Source organism: Candidozyma haemuli, assembly GCF_002926055.2.
Source record: "Candidozyma haemuli strain B11899 chromosome Unknown A_2014730914, whole genome shotgun sequence".
Taxonomy (NCBI): domain Eukaryota; kingdom Fungi; phylum Ascomycota; class Pichiomycetes; order Serinales; family Metschnikowiaceae; genus Candidozyma; species Candidozyma haemuli.
Window position 1 is genome coordinate 1,263,673 of NW_020289906.1, and position 15,805 is coordinate 1,279,477.

General features: G+C 44.5%; 7 protein-coding genes across 7 annotated transcripts; 5 read left to right on the forward strand and 2 right to left on the reverse strand. All coding sequences in view use genetic code 12, as the record gives it.

Annotated features, from left to right (window-relative positions):
• Positions 1-2,580: 2,580 nt before the first annotated feature.
• On the forward strand, positions 2,581-6,117 carry PYC2 (pyruvate carboxylase 2; the record flags this gene model as incomplete). The annotated part of the gene is made up of 1 exon (XM_025484309.1): positions 2,581-6,117. One exon carries the CDS (start codon positions 2,581-2,583, stop codon positions 6,115-6,117), a length of 3,537 nt encoding a protein of 1,178 aa, XP_025342524.1.
• Positions 6,118-6,171: 54 nt separating this feature from the next.
• DUO1 (Duo1p) lies at positions 6,172-6,558 on the reverse strand (the record flags this gene model as incomplete). Its single annotated transcript, XM_025484310.1, has 1 exon — positions 6,172-6,558. One exon carries the CDS (start codon positions 6,556-6,558, stop codon positions 6,172-6,174), a length of 387 nt encoding a protein of 128 aa, XP_025342525.1.
• Positions 6,559-6,749: 191 nt separating this feature from the next.
• On the forward strand, positions 6,750-7,265 carry SOH1 (Soh1p; the record flags this gene model as incomplete). The annotated part of the gene is made up of 1 exon (XM_025484311.1): positions 6,750-7,265. One exon carries the CDS (start codon positions 6,750-6,752, stop codon positions 7,263-7,265), a length of 516 nt encoding a protein of 171 aa, XP_025342526.1.
• Positions 7,266-7,510: 245 nt separating this feature from the next.
• Positions 7,511-8,371, forward strand: CXQ85_000569 (uncharacterized protein; the record flags this gene model as incomplete). The annotated part of the gene is made up of 1 exon (XM_025484312.1): positions 7,511-8,371. The coding sequence occupies one exon, from the start codon at positions 7,511-7,513 to the stop codon at positions 8,369-8,371; it is 861 nt and encodes a 286-aa protein (XP_025342527.1).
• An 830-nt stretch (positions 8,372-9,201) lies between these two features.
• On the forward strand, positions 9,202-11,736 carry AXL2 (Axl2p; the record flags this gene model as incomplete). The annotated part of the gene is made up of 1 exon (XM_025484313.1): positions 9,202-11,736. One exon carries the CDS (start codon positions 9,202-9,204, stop codon positions 11,734-11,736), a length of 2,535 nt encoding a protein of 844 aa, XP_025342528.1.
• A 164-nt stretch (positions 11,737-11,900) lies between these two features.
• CXQ85_000571 (uncharacterized protein) lies at positions 11,901-13,313 on the reverse strand (the record flags this gene model as incomplete). Its single annotated transcript, XM_025484314.1, has 1 exon — positions 11,901-13,313. One exon carries the CDS (start codon positions 13,311-13,313, stop codon positions 11,901-11,903), a length of 1,413 nt encoding a protein of 470 aa, XP_025342529.1.
• Positions 13,314-14,489: 1,176 nt separating this feature from the next.
• Positions 14,490-15,578, forward strand: PDB1 (pyruvate dehydrogenase (acetyl-transferring) subunit E1 beta; the record flags this gene model as incomplete). Its single annotated transcript, XM_025484315.1, has 1 exon — positions 14,490-15,578. The coding sequence occupies one exon, from the start codon at positions 14,490-14,492 to the stop codon at positions 15,576-15,578; it is 1,089 nt and encodes a 362-aa protein (XP_025342530.1).
• Between the last annotated feature and the right edge of the window lie 227 nt (positions 15,579-15,805).

Here is a 15,805-nt window from a genome sequence, read left to right on the forward strand (position 1 = left end):
TAGGGTGGGTTCGGATATTCCTGTGCGCTTTCGCTCGGCTTATAGAGATGGTTTCTAAGCAGAGGGGTGGTGCCACCGCGGAGAAGCAACAAAGGCCAAAGACACAAAAAAAAAAAAAAAAAAAAAAAAAAAAAAAAAAAGGGAAAAAAGTGGGAAAACTCGGCGATTCGGTTCTTATTTCTGCCTTGATGTGGCGCTCCCCAGAACCTCAATCTTATCAGTGCCTTTGTTTGGTAATTCTTTCTACGGCTAGTCGACCTTCCGGTTGTTTCCAAAACCCAGTAGCGCTTCTTTCCCTGCTTTTTCTCACTACATAGTGCGTATTTTTCAAAGTCTTCTCTGAGCCTTTTTCAGGGCACTCGCGGGTTTACTTCCTCTTTTTTCCTCCCTCCAGGCCCCTCAGTTGCTCTGTGCCCTGAGTCTGCCTGGCGTGATTCCTCACCAAAACGCCACAATTTGCACCCACATGTAACTCACTCGACTACGTAGCACCACCAAAAAAGCACCTGCTCTCCTGACCGCATGACAGCTGCAAACTATGCTCATTGAGCTTGTGATTGTGTGATGTTTGGAAGGCTCTTTGTCAGCCGATTTCTCTTCCTAACCGCCATGTCGTCATAGAGTTTTCTTGTTTCTGAGTCTCTCCTCGGGTCCGCTGGTGCGAAAAATGCCTGTCACATCGCTAGCCAATTCAATGCTTTCCCTGCACTGAAGCCGCTGATAAGACTGCCAGTGTTTACCGCGCCAGGCAATAGATTAGCCACAGGGGAGGTGGAGAATGGGAAAGGGGCGGCTAACTAAGGTTAGGAGATTGGAATGCTAGGGCAGAGGGGAATACATTGGTTACGTTGGCCACGAGGTGAGGCGGAGAACGTTATGTTTTGCGGTTGCGATTTGCGTTTGACGTTGGGCGGTGGTTTTGTTGGTTTTGTTGGTTTTTTCTGATTTTTTGCGTTTTTTTTCCTTCGTACGTTCTTTGTTTGCCGGCTTGGCTGCGAAAAACCGAACGCTAGGAACTTTTGAGGCTGGTGGAGTGTGGGATTAGTGAGCGAGCAAAATATGAGACAAACGGGGAAGTAAGCGAGACTTCGGAAGGGAGGAGCCGTTGGGGACCGGTTACTCATTTATGGGTTGTTGGAAAGGGCATTTCTTGGTGATGCCTTTATTTTTGGTACAATTTTCTCTTTTATTCTTTTTCGGTTTTACTTCATTTTATCTTCTTGTTTCTCGTTCTCTTCATCCTCAGTCTTAAAGTGCTGTTCATTGGTGTACTACGAAGGTCCTCAAAATATCAAGGCGATGTGGAAAATAAGGTTTTCGAAGCCTCTGTAACATGTACATAGATACCAGTGTAATGCTAATAGACTATCGAAGGCGGTTTGAACAGGACATTTGGATTGAAGTTACAGTGCCTACGTACAAGCGTTACCTAGGTTTCGTGAAGCCCCTAGTATGTACTTGGGGCTGAAGCCCTCTTTGCCGCTCATCAACTTTCACTAAATGGCTAGAGTATTTTGCCCCACAGGGTAGCACTCCAGCGTCGAATTGATTCTCAAGTGTCACCCACGAGAGCAGACACACCGACAGAGGATACTTCTGGTAAAGCAAGATCTAATAGAACTACTTTCCAGATTCTGTCCCATTCGAAGGTTTCTGGCCCACGAACTGAAACTGCAACGCCTTTCCCAAGTCCTCCACGAATCGTGGCGGCTCAATATCTACGATTTGGAAATTGCCAAAGTCACATTCATTTCTCACGAAACGGTCTTATCGAAACTTTAGCTTGTTCATTGGCCCAGCTCAGTCGTCGCCGCATGGGCATTTGCATCAACGACTCACCGCGGGCAGACTCCGAGACCATCTGTCTCAGCAAGATACGCACACAAAAAGCACCACGACCTCATGTAAGAGGAGAGATTGGGAGAAGTCAACTTGTAAGCATTTACCATACGGATCAATGGACTTTCAAAACGTTTGACTCTTTTCTCTTTGAAAAGACTTCCTTTTTTCCGCTATTTCCATCGACTACATCGCCGCACTGGCTGCGCAAGAACAGTCAGACCCGTCAGAGCCGCAAACCGATACCGGCGAGGAACTATACGATATAGAGCTCTAGTAAAATAGTATCCACTGTGATATATTCGATAAAAATACGAACGCTAACCTACAGGAGCAACGTTATTATTTTCAAACAACCCAATTGGCTCTGCCCCCTTATCACCCCTTGGATTAATTGTCTTGGTCGATTCGGAGCTCATGGGCGCGCCGAGCTCGTCGGACTTCAATCTCCTAGACGCCGTACAGGTCGAACCAATGCTTACCCTCGGACTATTATCCAAGTATAAAGCAGGGAGGCTGCGTCACTGAAGAACAAGCATTGAAGTTTTTGCCAACCGTTTTATTTATTTTATTTTTGGACTTCATTGATTCAAGGTAATTTAGCCTTGAGTGTTCTTTTCCAGAAATCGACCCACCAGCACTTCGGCTTTTTGCTCCGTGCTCTCTGCAGTTCCCTGGCAACGTTATCTTTAATCTATCGCTACTTCCCGTTTATCTAAACTACTACTTCTGTTCTTTCCAATGGCTTCGCTTGCTACGTCCACCTCGGACCGTGCCAAGATCAACCAGATGCGGAGGGATTCCACTGTGTTGGGTCCAATGAACAAGATTCTTGTTGCCAACAGAGGTGAGATTCCCATCAGAATCTTTAGAACCGCCCACGAGTTGTCAATGCAGACAGTGGCCATCTATGCCCATGAAGATAGATTGTCCATGCATAGATTGAAAGCTGATGAATCCTATGTCATTGGTAAGAAGGGCCAGTTCTCTCCTGTTCAGGCTTACTTGCAAATCGATGAGATCATCAGTATTGCCAAGAAGCACAATGTGAATATGATCCACCCAGGATATGGTTTTCTTTCTGAAAATTCAACTTTCGCCCGTAAGGTTGAGGAAGCTGGAATTGCATGGATTGGTCCCTCCTATAATACCATTGACTCTGTTGGTGACAAGGTTTCTGCCAGAACTCTCGCTTTGAAAAACGATGTCCCCGTTGTGCCCGGTACTCCTGGCCCTATCGACTCCACCGACGAAGCTAAAGAATTTGTTGAGAAATATGGCTTCCCAGTTATCATCAAAGCTGCTTTTGGTGGTGGTGGCCGTGGTATGAGAGTCGTCAGGGAGGGCGACTCTATTGAAGATGCTTTCAACAGAGCCAAGTCTGAGGCATTGACAGCCTTTGGTAATGGAACATGCTTCATTGAGAGATTTTTGGATAAACCAAAGCATATTGAAGTTCAATTGCTTGCTGACAACTACGGCAATGTCATTCACTTGTTCGAGAGAGATTGTTCTGTTCAAAGAAGACATCAGAAGGTGGTTGAGATTGCTCCGGCTAAGAATTTGCCAAAATCTGTGAGAGATGCCATTTTAACTGATGCTGTTAAGTTGGCTAAATCAGCGAATTACAGAAACGCCGGAACCGCTGAGTTCTTAGTGGATGAACAAAACAGACACTATTTTATTGAGATCAATCCAAGAATTCAGGTCGAGCATACCATCACCGAAGAAATCACAGGTGTTGATATAGTAGCAGCTCAAATTCAGATTGCTGCAGGTGCTTCTTTGCAACAGTTGGGCTTGCTCCAGGATAAGATTACTACCCGTGGATTCGCCATCCAGTGTAGAATCACAACAGAAGACCCTGCAAAGAATTTTCAACCAGATACTGGAAAGATCGAAGTATACCGTTCTGCAGGTGGTAATGGTGTAAGGTTAGACGGTGGTAATGGCTTTGCTGGTTCTGTAATTTCTCCTCACTATGATTCGATGTTGGTGAAATGTTCATGCTCTGGCTCAACATACGAAATATCAAGAAGAAAGATGTTGAGAGCTTTGATCGAATTCAGAATTAGAGGAGTTAAAACCAATATTCCTTTCTTGTTGGCATTGCTCACCAACGAAACCTTCATTCAGGGTAACTGTTGGACGACTTTTATTGACGACACGCCATCATTGTTCAGAATGATCTCCTCTCAAAACAGAGCTACAAAGTTGTTGAGCTATTTGGGCGACTTGGCTGTCAATGGTTCCTCTATCAAAGGCCAAATGGGTATGCCTAAGCTCCTTACCGAGGCTTTGATCCCGATTTTACATGACCCAAAGACTGGTATTGAAATCGATGTCGAATCTCCTGTGAAGCCAAGAGGCTGGAGGCAAGTGCTTCTTGAGCTTGGACCAGAGAAGTTTGCAAAACAAGTCAACGACTTCAAGGGTACTTTGATCACTGATACCACTTGGAGAGATGCTCATCAGTCCTTGTTGGCCACCCGTGTGAGAACTATTGACTTGGTCAATATTGCTCCAACCACAGCTCATGCCTTAAATGGTGCTTTCTCTTTGGAGTGTTGGGGTGGCGCAACGTTTGACGTGTCGATGAGATTCCTCCACGAAGATCCTTGGGCCCGTTTGAGAAAGTTGAGAGAATTGGTTCCTAACATTCCTTTCCAGATGTTGTTGAGAGGCGCAAATGGTGTGGCATATTCTTCGTTGCCAGACAATGCGATTGACCAGTTTGTCAAAGAAGCGAAGGAGAATGGTGTTGATATTTTCAGGGTCTTTGACGCTCTCAATGACTTGGATCAATTGAAGGTTGGTGTCGATGCAGTAAAGAAAGCAGGGGGAGTTGTTGAAGCTACTGTTTGTTTCTCCGGTGACATGTTGAACCCAGATAAGAAATACAGTTTGGATTACTACTTGAATGTCGTGGACAAGATTGTTGAGATGGGTACTCACTTCATTGGCATCAAGGACATGGCTGGTACAATGAAGCCAAAGGCTGCATCTCTTTTGATTGGATCTATCAAGAAGAAGTATCCCCACATTCCAATTCATGTTCACACTCATGACTCTGCGGGAACTGGTGTTGCAAGCATGGATGCTGCTGCTAAGGCTGGTGCCGACGTCGTTGATGCCGCTTCTAATTCAATGTCCGGTATGACTTCTCAACCATCCATCAGTGCTTTGCTTGCTTCGCTTGAAGGCGATGTCCAACACGGATTGGATGAAAGCTTGGTGAGAGAGCTTGACAACTACTGGGCTCAGATGAGATTGTTGTACTCTTGTTTCGAGGCCGATTTGAAGGGTCCTGATCCGGAGGTATATCAACACGAGATTCCAGGTGGTCAATTGACTAACTTGATCTTCCAGGCTCAGCAACTAGGCTTAGGCGAAAAATGGTTGTTGACTAAAGAAAAGTATAAGGTAGCCAACAAACTTTTGGGAGATGTTGTTAAAGTTACCCCAACTTCCAAGGTTGTTGGTGATTTGGCTCAATTTATGGTTTCCAACAACTTGACCGAAGAAGATGTTATCAAGCTAGCCCCAGAATTGGACTTCCCTGGCTCTGTTTTAGATTTCATGGAAGGATTAATGGGTACTCCATATGGTGGCTTCCCCGAGCCTCTCAGAACAAATATGTTGGGCAACAAGAGGCCTAAGTTGGATAAGAGACCCGGCTTGACCTTGGCGCCAATCGACTTCGTGAAAGTGAAACAAGAGTTGGTATCACGCTACGGCGAGAGCATTACCGAGAGCGACATCGCATCTTATGTTATGTATCCAAAGGTATACGAAGACTTCCGTGCTATCGTCGAGAAGTACGGTGACTTATCAGTGTTACCTACACGTTATTTCTTAAAACCATTGGACATCAACGAAGAGATTGTGGTCGATATTGAGCAAGGCAAGACTTTGATTATTAAGTTGTTGGCCATCGGCGAGATCTCCAAGAAGACTGGAACTCGTGAGGTTTTCTTTGAATTAAACGGTGAGATGCGTTCAGTCACTATCGATGATAAAACCATTTCAATTGAGACCAAAACACGTCCAAAGGCCGCTCAGCCAAATGATGTTGGGGCGCCAATGGCTGGTGTTGTTTTGGAGATCAGAGTCAAGAAAGACCAGGAAGTCAAGAAGGGAGACCCTATTGCTGTATTGAGTGCAATGAAGATGGAGATGGTTATTAGTGCACCAGTCAGTGGTAAAGTGGGCGAGGTTTTGATTAAGGAAGGCGACTCGGTTGATTCTGCTGATTTGATCACCAGTATCTTCAAGTAGACATCCTCATTAATCCTATCGCCCTTGCAATGTATATGAAACGAGCTTTGTCCATTAGTATTTTGGCCTTTTAGAAGCCCGATCCAGAGAATCTGGTCGTTTGTAGGAGTCTATTTGACTTTGTAGCTTCTTGTTTTGATCTTCCAAAGACTTGAGTTCGGCCTCTAGCTCGGTCGCCTGGGTCGTTGCCTCATCTGCACCTTCATCAGTTTCTTCGTTCAGACCCTTCCAACGTGTATCTTGTAAAGCATTTCTCACAAAAGCCGTCTGGTTTAGGATCCTGATCCAATCCTCTAGTAGGGCCCCTGCGCTATCTGTTGCACTTTTCGTTTCGGCTATATTGTTTTGTGCATTGCTAACAGTCTCTAGTAACGTATCTATCGTGTTGTTAAGACTTCTTACTTGCTGTAGCTCTTTTTCGAGAGCCAATTGTCGCGACATTTGTCTTCTTCAATGTGTGAGTTTGGTGTTTGTTATTGTTGATGAAGTAGTAGTGCACTGATGATAGAGGTATCGCATCAACGTAACTCTCGACTTGACATATTAAAATCCAGGAAGACTTCGGAGCTTTAGAGCTATTTACATCATTAAGCCCCATAGGTAAAATAATTAGAAGCTAATTATAATTGACAATGTCGGAACAGCCTGATGAACTTCCTACGAGATGGGAAGTTGAACTTGAATTCGTTCAATCACTTGCAAATATTCAATATGTGAATTTCCTAGCACAGAGCGATTATTTCAACGACCCAGCATTTATAAATTACCTTGATTACCTTAATTACTGGAGAGATCCCAAGTACGCAAAGCACTTGGTTTATCCTAACTGCCTTCACATCTTGACCCTACTACAGAACAAAGACTTCTGCAAAGAGATTACAAATCCCGAGCTTATGAATAGTCTTATGAATGATATGGTTAAGAAGTGGCAGGGCCTTGAAGAAGTGAACACTAAACCGAAGGAGCAAGCAGATGAAAAGGAGACAGAGAAGAATGCTGAGGAAGGAACTGAGGGCGCCGCTAGCAAAGAGGCAGATACAGGGGAAAACTCATCAGCAGAAACGAGGATACAAGAAAAGCAACAGGAGCATTCAGACGGACAGCAGACCCCGGAGCAGCAGGATGACCAGCTGAAGGCAACATCATAAGGTCAAGTCGTGTGCGTCAACTCTGGACTGAGCTTCCAGCTAAGAGTTTTGTGATGAGAAAAAAAATATCTACTTGTATAATATTTTACGACAATAAAGAACCCGAAACATGCCGTCAGAGGCAATTTCATATACGACCTTGTCATCTCGTAGTTTGTCTTGTCTTGTCTGAGACCTAAATTCGCACTCGCAATGATAGAGGACACATCTTTAATCACCAGTAAGCCTCAGTCCGTTCTTTACTTATGGCGGCGGATAGTACACGATATGACAAAGATTTCGAGAATCTTGAAAAGTTCTCTCGATATTTGAAACAGAGATGGAGAGTATCGCTCGCTGAAGTTGCATTTGTCCTTTCCTTTGCCCTCAATTTTGCTGTAGGCAAATTACTACATCTATACTCAGAGCAATCAGAGGTTTACAATTACTACAACGACAAAGGCAACGTATTCAACCAATTATTCGTTAAGAAGGGATGGGCCTGGACTACGCTTGTTGTCATTTTCTTCTACGCGGTGATATTCCTGAGAAGAAGGAAGGAACTTGGTCCAAAGACTGTAATACTGGCTATCGTCAGATACCTAGTGGCAACCTTCTGGTGGACATTGTTTACACAATGGTGCTTTGGGTTACCGATAATGGACAGAGTGTTTGTCTATACTGGAGGAAAATGTGTGGCACCTGATAGCAAGCACTGGGGCCATTTGTTTGAAGAGGTAGACGGCTTATTCCATTCTCAAAGAATCTCGTCGTTTGCTTGCCGAGCCATCCAAGGAAAATGGGAAGGTGGACATGATCCTCTGGGGCATGTGTTTTTGCTAGTCCATTCTTCTTTGTATCTCTTTTTCGAGATAAAGCCATACTGGAAAGGGTGGCAACAATTCACTAGAAATGTGGCGAGATTGAGAGGACCTAACTTACCTGCCAAGATTATTGACACCCTTAATACAACACCACAAATTCTAGCCATCGTGTTACTTGCACTCTGGTGGTTTATGTTGCTCATGACCAACATGTACTTCCATCTGATTGCAGAGAAGTTAGTTGGTCTCGCCTTTGGTTATATTGGTGTCATCGTAATGTACCTCATTCCAAGATGGCTCTGAATATGACGAGATACAACCTCGTCTAGAATAGAGGAGAAGTTATTATCCATTGTTCCTTACAATAGGAGTATTCCTAAAAACATATGTTGGTTATAGCTTCTGATTAACCAGTACCCGGTGCTGCGATCGGAATCTCGAGACTTTGACAAAAGGAGCCACAAAATGCACAAAACGGAAAGAAGCAGACTTGGTGTTCGGCGCTTGACTGGAAATTACTTGCAGACACGCTATATTATTTACAGAAAGGGCATATCTTGGTTCGTGTCTTGGAAGGGAACGGGTATATGCGTGCGACTTTCGCGTCGCGCGAACCAAAACATTAGCGAGAGTTGCCCCCGCGAGTGTTTCGTGGATGTTACTCATGGAAAACAGAAAGTAAAATAAAGAAAAAAAAAAAAAGAAAAAAGAAAAAGGAAGAAGGGAGTTCATCCGACTGTAAGTACACTTAAGCATACATTTCAAAGATTTTTTAATGTGAATATTCTCAGATGGTCAAATCGCCATGGCCTGTTCTCTCCTTAGTGGCTGCAAAACCAAGTGCCTGTCAAAACGCGACTTTTGGTATTTCCTGCGCTGTTTTCGCTACACGCTTTTCAAATCTCAATTTCGTCTCAAACTTGCAGGCATATTGGTTGTTTTTAGCTACTTTTCGCAGCCGTTCCTTTGAACCAAGGAAGGAGTGGTGCAAGCGGCTCTTGTCCCAATTCGTTCCACCTCCACATCGCCCAAAAGTTCTTCCTTCCTTCTCTTTCTTCTTTCTGTTCTTGATAAACTTTATCGCTTCCCACGTTTAATCTTACGGCCTGTCAATTCCTTAACGGCTCTTGCCCATGCTCCTCCGTCTCCTAATACTACTCCAGGCGGTGGTCTATGCCATCTACTTAGGATGGCCCATGGACGAACAACTCCCCAATGTCGCTCGTGTGGACCAGCCCTATGAATTTACAATTGCTTACTTGACCTATCGTTCCAACAACGGTGGGTCCATCGCTTACTCTGCCCATGGTTTGCCTGACTGGCTATCATTTGACGAGCTGAGCAGAACTTTCACTGGTACACCTTCTGAAGCTGATGCCGCGTCTTTCCTGGTGACATTGACGGGTAAAGATGACTCTGATGGTTCTGAAATGTCTAGAGAGTATACAATGCTCGTGTCGAATAGTACGGGCATTAAGTTGTCTTCCCAAGACGTGATGTTCACTACCATCGCCAAGCATGGAAACACCAATGGCAGAGGTGGTCTTGTGTTGTCTGAAGGTGAAGACTTTAATATCCAACTCTCTAAGGATATGTTTGAAGAGAAGGATGATGCCCTGCGACCTATCATCGCATATTACGGTCGCTCTGTCGACAGAACCTCCTTGCCTAGTTGGATACATTTCAACTCTGATGATTTAACATTCTCCGGCACTGTCCCATATGTCACGTCTAATATTGCCCCTTCTTCGGCATATGGCTTCAGTTTCCTCGCGTCGGATTATTACGGCTTTTCTGGTGCTGAGGCCACCTTCAGTATCTTGGTTGGCGCTCATTCATTGAGTACGTCCCTCAATGAGTCTATCAAGATAAACGGCACGTATGGATTGGATTTTGATTACGATGTCCCCATTTTGACTTCTGTGTATTTAGATGGTGAGGCAATTACGCGTTCAAATATCTCTTCCGTGAGTGCTAGTGATCTACCATCATACGTCCATTTCGACTCGTCGGAATTCACCTTGAGTGGAACCTTCCCTAATTCACTGAGAAGTGATAATTTCTCCATCACCGTGAGTGATTTCCATGGTAATACTGTGGATTTGCCTTACAGATTCGAATCAATTGGATCGGTCTTTACTCTTGACGATTTACCGGATATTAACGCTACACGAGGAGAGTTCTTTGAATTCCAGATTATGCACTCGCTATTCACGGATTTTAATGATACCCAGGTGAGTGTGTCTTTCGATAAAAACTCTGATGATTGGTTGTCCTACGAAGAGTCAAACATGACACTTGTAGGTAATGCGCCATCCAATTTAAAGCTGTTGGCTGTTAAAATCGATGCCGAATCATCCTTCGACTCTGAATCAAGGGAGTTTTCAATTATTGGGGTAGATGGAAAGTCTTCAACTAGCTCTTCATCAACTAGCTCGAGCTCTTCCGCCACTGCTACATCTTCGTCGAGTGCTTCTATGTCGCCCAGCACCACACCCGATACAGTGAACAGATCACTGGATAATGGTAACAATCGGAAGGCGTTGATTCTCGGACTTTCCATCGGTCTTCCATGTTTTTTCCTTGCTTTAGCACTTATATTGATTCTATTCTTGTGCTGCAGAAAGAAGAGACGGAATGATGATGAAGAGAACGAAAAGTCTGTGGAAGACACTATTATTGATGGACCTGGAATCGGTGTTACCCATGACATGGACGACCACACCGAGACACCTTATCAATTGGGCGCTTTGAACGCCTTAAAACTTGATGACGACTCTGCCTCTACGCTGTCTTCAGTAACTCATGTGGATAGTGATAATGACTCAAGGTATTTTGATGCATCAGAGAAGCCAATGAAGTCCTGGAGGGCCAAGGACGACTCGGACTTGATGGCTGTCAAAAATAAGCTTATGCAGCAAAGGCATGCATCAGAGATCTCCAATAGCACCGTGAACACTGAAGAGCTCTTCGCTGTTCGTCTTGTCGACGACGAGACGAGGAAATCTGCTTCCCAGTCACCTGGTATCACCCCTCTTTTCCTGAGAGATTCGCTAAACCAGATAATAGGGGAAAGCGGCTCGTCTGCAAATGTACAAAGACTTGACAGTGATGGCAATATCGTCCTAGATTCGAATTCCAACACGTCTTCGCCAAAGAAGCGGGCTGCTCAGAGTATGAATCTCAGAAATATAGCCGAGGAGGATAACCGAACACATAATACGGAGGCTTTCTACCGTAACAAAAACGATGAATCATCCAACTATAACTTGATGTCCAAGTATTTCAATGAGGCAGGTTCGAACATTGATGTGGATGACTTCAAAGCCGTTCAAACGCCAGTTGGTAACTACGAGTGGAGGAGATCCAAAGACGCTCTTGTCTCTCCCGACTCCGAGACTTTCCTTCTTAATAATCCGGAACACACTCCCGTGAATTCCAATCTTGCAGATTCTGGTAACTTTGCTAAGAATGTTTCCAAGACGTCGGTGTATTCTGACGATCTTCATAGCGACTTCCCCTTCGGTTCGAACAATGCTGATAGCAAAGCCAAACTAGTTGAATTCACTAGAAAGGGCAGTTTAAGGGACTCGTCGCACACCCCCACCATGGAATTTTCTGGTGAAACAGCTCAGTTTCATGATGGCGAAAGTGGTGAGAGTGACTAAGTATAGTTGGAGCAGTTTTGGTTTCATGGATTAGGGTTTACGGTTTTACTATTTGTTAGGAGTTAGATTCATTTTGATTGTTTTATTTTTATACTGACCCCATTTCATTCGCTCTTTACATCATATATAATAATGACAAAATGAAAAATACGATGGCATATCAATTAAAGCTTGGGCCTAGGCAAAGTAGAAACATATTGCGCAGTGTCTTGCGCTCTCCTTCTTGCTTCGAGGTACTCCATCATCTCGGAGTAGGTTTGGGGGATTACTGACGAGAACCCTGGTTCGTCCGCTTTGTAGCTCTTTACGGGAACAAAGAAAGAGTAAATGAAGCAGCCTGACTCAGTGAAATCTGGGGAGCTCAAGTCTCTGATTTTGGTGTCGACCTTCACCTGTATCAAAGTACCGGGTTCCGATAAGAATGCGTCGGGATTAGAAGAAATCTGGTTAGTGGCTGGCAAGTCAAGCGGAGAATGCTTACCTTTTTCAACCCTCCTTTTATGAAGGTGTTCGGTATAGACAACAGTTGAAGTCATCGAAAGAACCGAACCGACAGGCACTGGTGCCTTGAAGGTAGTCGAATCTAAGGAGACAAACCTCGCATTTGCGCTTGAGAAGGCCGTGGCGCCGCAGTATGCCAACTCAAACGATTGTCTCAACAAGTAACCGCCAAAAATCATGTAAGAGTGTCTGTTTCTATATTGTGGTTGCATGATCAAGGTAGACGTAATTGTACTATCTTTCATGAACAGTACATGCTTCGTGAACTCGGGTGTCAATTGCTTGGATGCATTCCACATATCATGAACAAGCCTATTCTCTTCATCAGTTGGCTGAATAACTCCTTGATTTTTAGCTGCCACTTTCTTTCTAGCATTAAAAGATTCGGCTCTTCTATAATCCAACCATTCTTTTTCAGTAATTGGAAGCAACCTGTTAATAGCAAAAGACTTGTGTGTCATTGGGTTTCTAGCCACGAATGTGAAATTTGCAGTCAAGAAAACGTTTTCGTCTGGCAAAGTGTTGGCATCAATATCCTTCGGAACCGAGCCATCGAAAGAATACCCTTTTACCGTTATCTCCATCGATGATCTGCCAGTCCATGTTACACTGCCGGCGAGAACGAAATTGTAATTTTGAATTTCATCAACTTTCTTCACCATGTAGATTCTGTCCACGGAGGCGGTGACATTGACTGGCTCAGCTGGCGAACAATGCCTGTAAGCGATTCGTCCTGCCAAAGCATCCAAATCCTGAAACAATTGACCCATTCGTAAGCGGCCGAAAGCATTAATGTATGTATCACAAAGCCATTTGTCATCCTTGAAAGGTAACACGAGAAAAGAGAAAGAGTCGGCTCTGGTCTTCTCTCCGACCTCAGTTGTCTTCGGGTCAATGTAAGAAAATGAATCTATCGTCTTGCCCTCAGCCAATTGCTTAGACCTTTCTCTCAACGCATCCATCCAAGTTGCAGTGTGGTACTGCTTGCTCAAATCTCTTGAGTCAGAGATAATGGTGGCGGAAGCATCAGCAGCCTCCGCAGGGATGGTCGAACCAGCTTCTGTGTGCCTTTTCATGGTAGTGCCTAAATGTTTCGCTTGCGTGAGTAAACGCGACGATGGTCTTAACTTGGAAGGTAGCCTTGTTATTCTAAACATCAAATTCAGTACCAGGTATATATGGAACCGAAGCTTAGGCGATGTGGTTTAAATATGAGATAGAATTGTGGATTACTGTTGGGCCAGCCGCGGTGTATAGGTGCGGGGCGATAAAGAGCCCGGCGGTGCTCGGTTGCATAGAACCGGTACCAACAACGTCGTATATGGGAGGGGCAGGAGGGGCAGTCCAAAAATCATTATTTTTGGGCTATAGAAAGCTCCGGGAGTAACTTAAACCTTTCTGCGCCTTGAAGATGAGCATCGAAGTCTCTGAGTCACCGGGTCCTATGATACGGTCTGATGGATAAAATGGAGTGGCTGCGAAAAGCCAATCGATTAGGAAACGGATGCGTGGTATTGGCGGAAAAAAGGTGAAGCAAAACTGAAGTACCAGAGACGACGAGCTAAAAAAAAATTCTTTAAAAAAAAAAAAAAAGAAACACAAAATAAAATAAAAATTATAAGCAGTATAAAAGCGCTCATTCTCTCGATAACCCCAGGACGATTTCCTGAGCGGTTATGTCGACGCCAAGTTGGTTAGAAGAGTCCTCGCTCTGTTTTTCCCAAAGTATGAATACTTTGACAGTTTTGGTGCGATGGCGCGAGAAAAAGTGCATTTTGAGTAAACAAGGTAGAAACTGACTGACACTGCGAAGTCAAGTCCTATAAGAAATAAGAAATGATCAAAATGAAGAGGGAATCTAATATAAAATCAGAAAAGAATATATCGAGGTTAGAAAAAAGCAATCCCGTAAAACCATCGCGTATATAGAAAAGCACAAAAATGTCTGTGTGAGGTGACTCACTGGGTAATGAGCTATAACGTATTTCAGTGTAGGGGTTCGCTGTCAGGGTGAAGCTAGAGAAGTCCGAAACCGAGGCGATAGGCTGACAGCAAATATGCGAAAAAAGCCGTAAAAGTGTTAGCCAGAAAAGTCGGAACTGCACCTCCGAGCGCGAGCTTCCGCTCCGGTCCTCATCGTTCCGTTCATAGTGCGGTTTCCAACCAAAAAAATCAAAAACCACCTTTGCAACTTCGGTGTCTGTTCCCTTCGTTGCAATTCCCTATAATAGAAGCTCAACAACTTAACCAAAATGTCCAAGTTGTCTAGTGTCGCAAAGACCTCCATGATGGCGGCAAGAGCAAGCGCAAAGAACTCCCTGAGATTGGCTTCCGCTGCCTCTGGCACCAAGACTATGACAGTTAGAGATGCCATCAACTCTGCTTTGGCAGAAGAATTGGACAGAGATGATGATGTTTTCTTAATGGGTGAAGAGGTTGCCCAATATAACGGTGCATACAAGGTTTCCCGAGGCTTGCTTGACAGGTTCGGTGAGAGAAGAGTGATTGACACCCCAATCACTGAAATGGGTTTCACCGGTTTGACCGTGGGTGCCTCTTTGGCTGGCTTGAAGCCAATTTGTGAATTCATGACTTTTAACTTCGCCATGCAATCCATTGACCACATCATTAACTCTGCTGCAAAGACCTTATACATGTCTGGTGGTAAACAGCCATGTAACATCACCTTCAGAGGCCCCAACGGTGCCGCCGCTGGTGTTGCTGCCCAGCACTCACAAGACTATGCTGCTTGGTACGGATCTATTCCAGGCTTGAAGGTCATTTCTCCATATTCTGCTGAGGACTACAGAGGTTTGTTGAAGGCTGCTATCCGGGACCCCAATCCTACTGTGTTTTTGGAGAACGAAATGCTCTATGGTGAGACTTTTGAAATTTCTGAGGAAGCTTTGTCTCCTGATTTTGTCCTTCCAATTGGAAAAGCCAAGATCGAGAGGGAGGGTTCTGATATCACCTTGGTGTCCCACACCAGAAACGTTGGCCACTGTCTCGAAACTGCAGAGATCTTGAAGGAGAAATACGGCGTAAACGCAGAAGTGTTGAACTTGAGATCCATCAAACCAATGGATGTCCCTGCTATCGTTAAGTCTGTCAAGAAGACTGGCCATTTGGTTACCGTCGAGGCAGGCTTCCCAGGTTTCGGTGTGGGTTCCGAAATCTGTGCTCAGATCATGGAATCGGAAGCTTTTGACTACTTGGACGCTCCAGTAGAGAGAGTCACTGGATGTGAAGTCCCAACTCCATACGCCAAAGAGTTGGAGGACTTTGCTTTCCCAGATGCCGAGATTGTCTTGAGAGCATCTAGAAAGGTCTTGGGTTTATAAGCTGACCTAAGATTGTGGCTACCTGAGATGTCATTCTATAGAACCCAAATCACGTAATTATCATGAACTACAAGTGACCAACGGATTGATATCTCTTGCTTTCTTTTTTTTTTTTTTTTTTTTTTTTTTTATATGGCATATTTGCAAAATCCACCGCACTGACGCGGATTAGTTGATACAGTGCGATTACTGGAAAACACGTTCAGGCACCAGATCAACCATCCGCC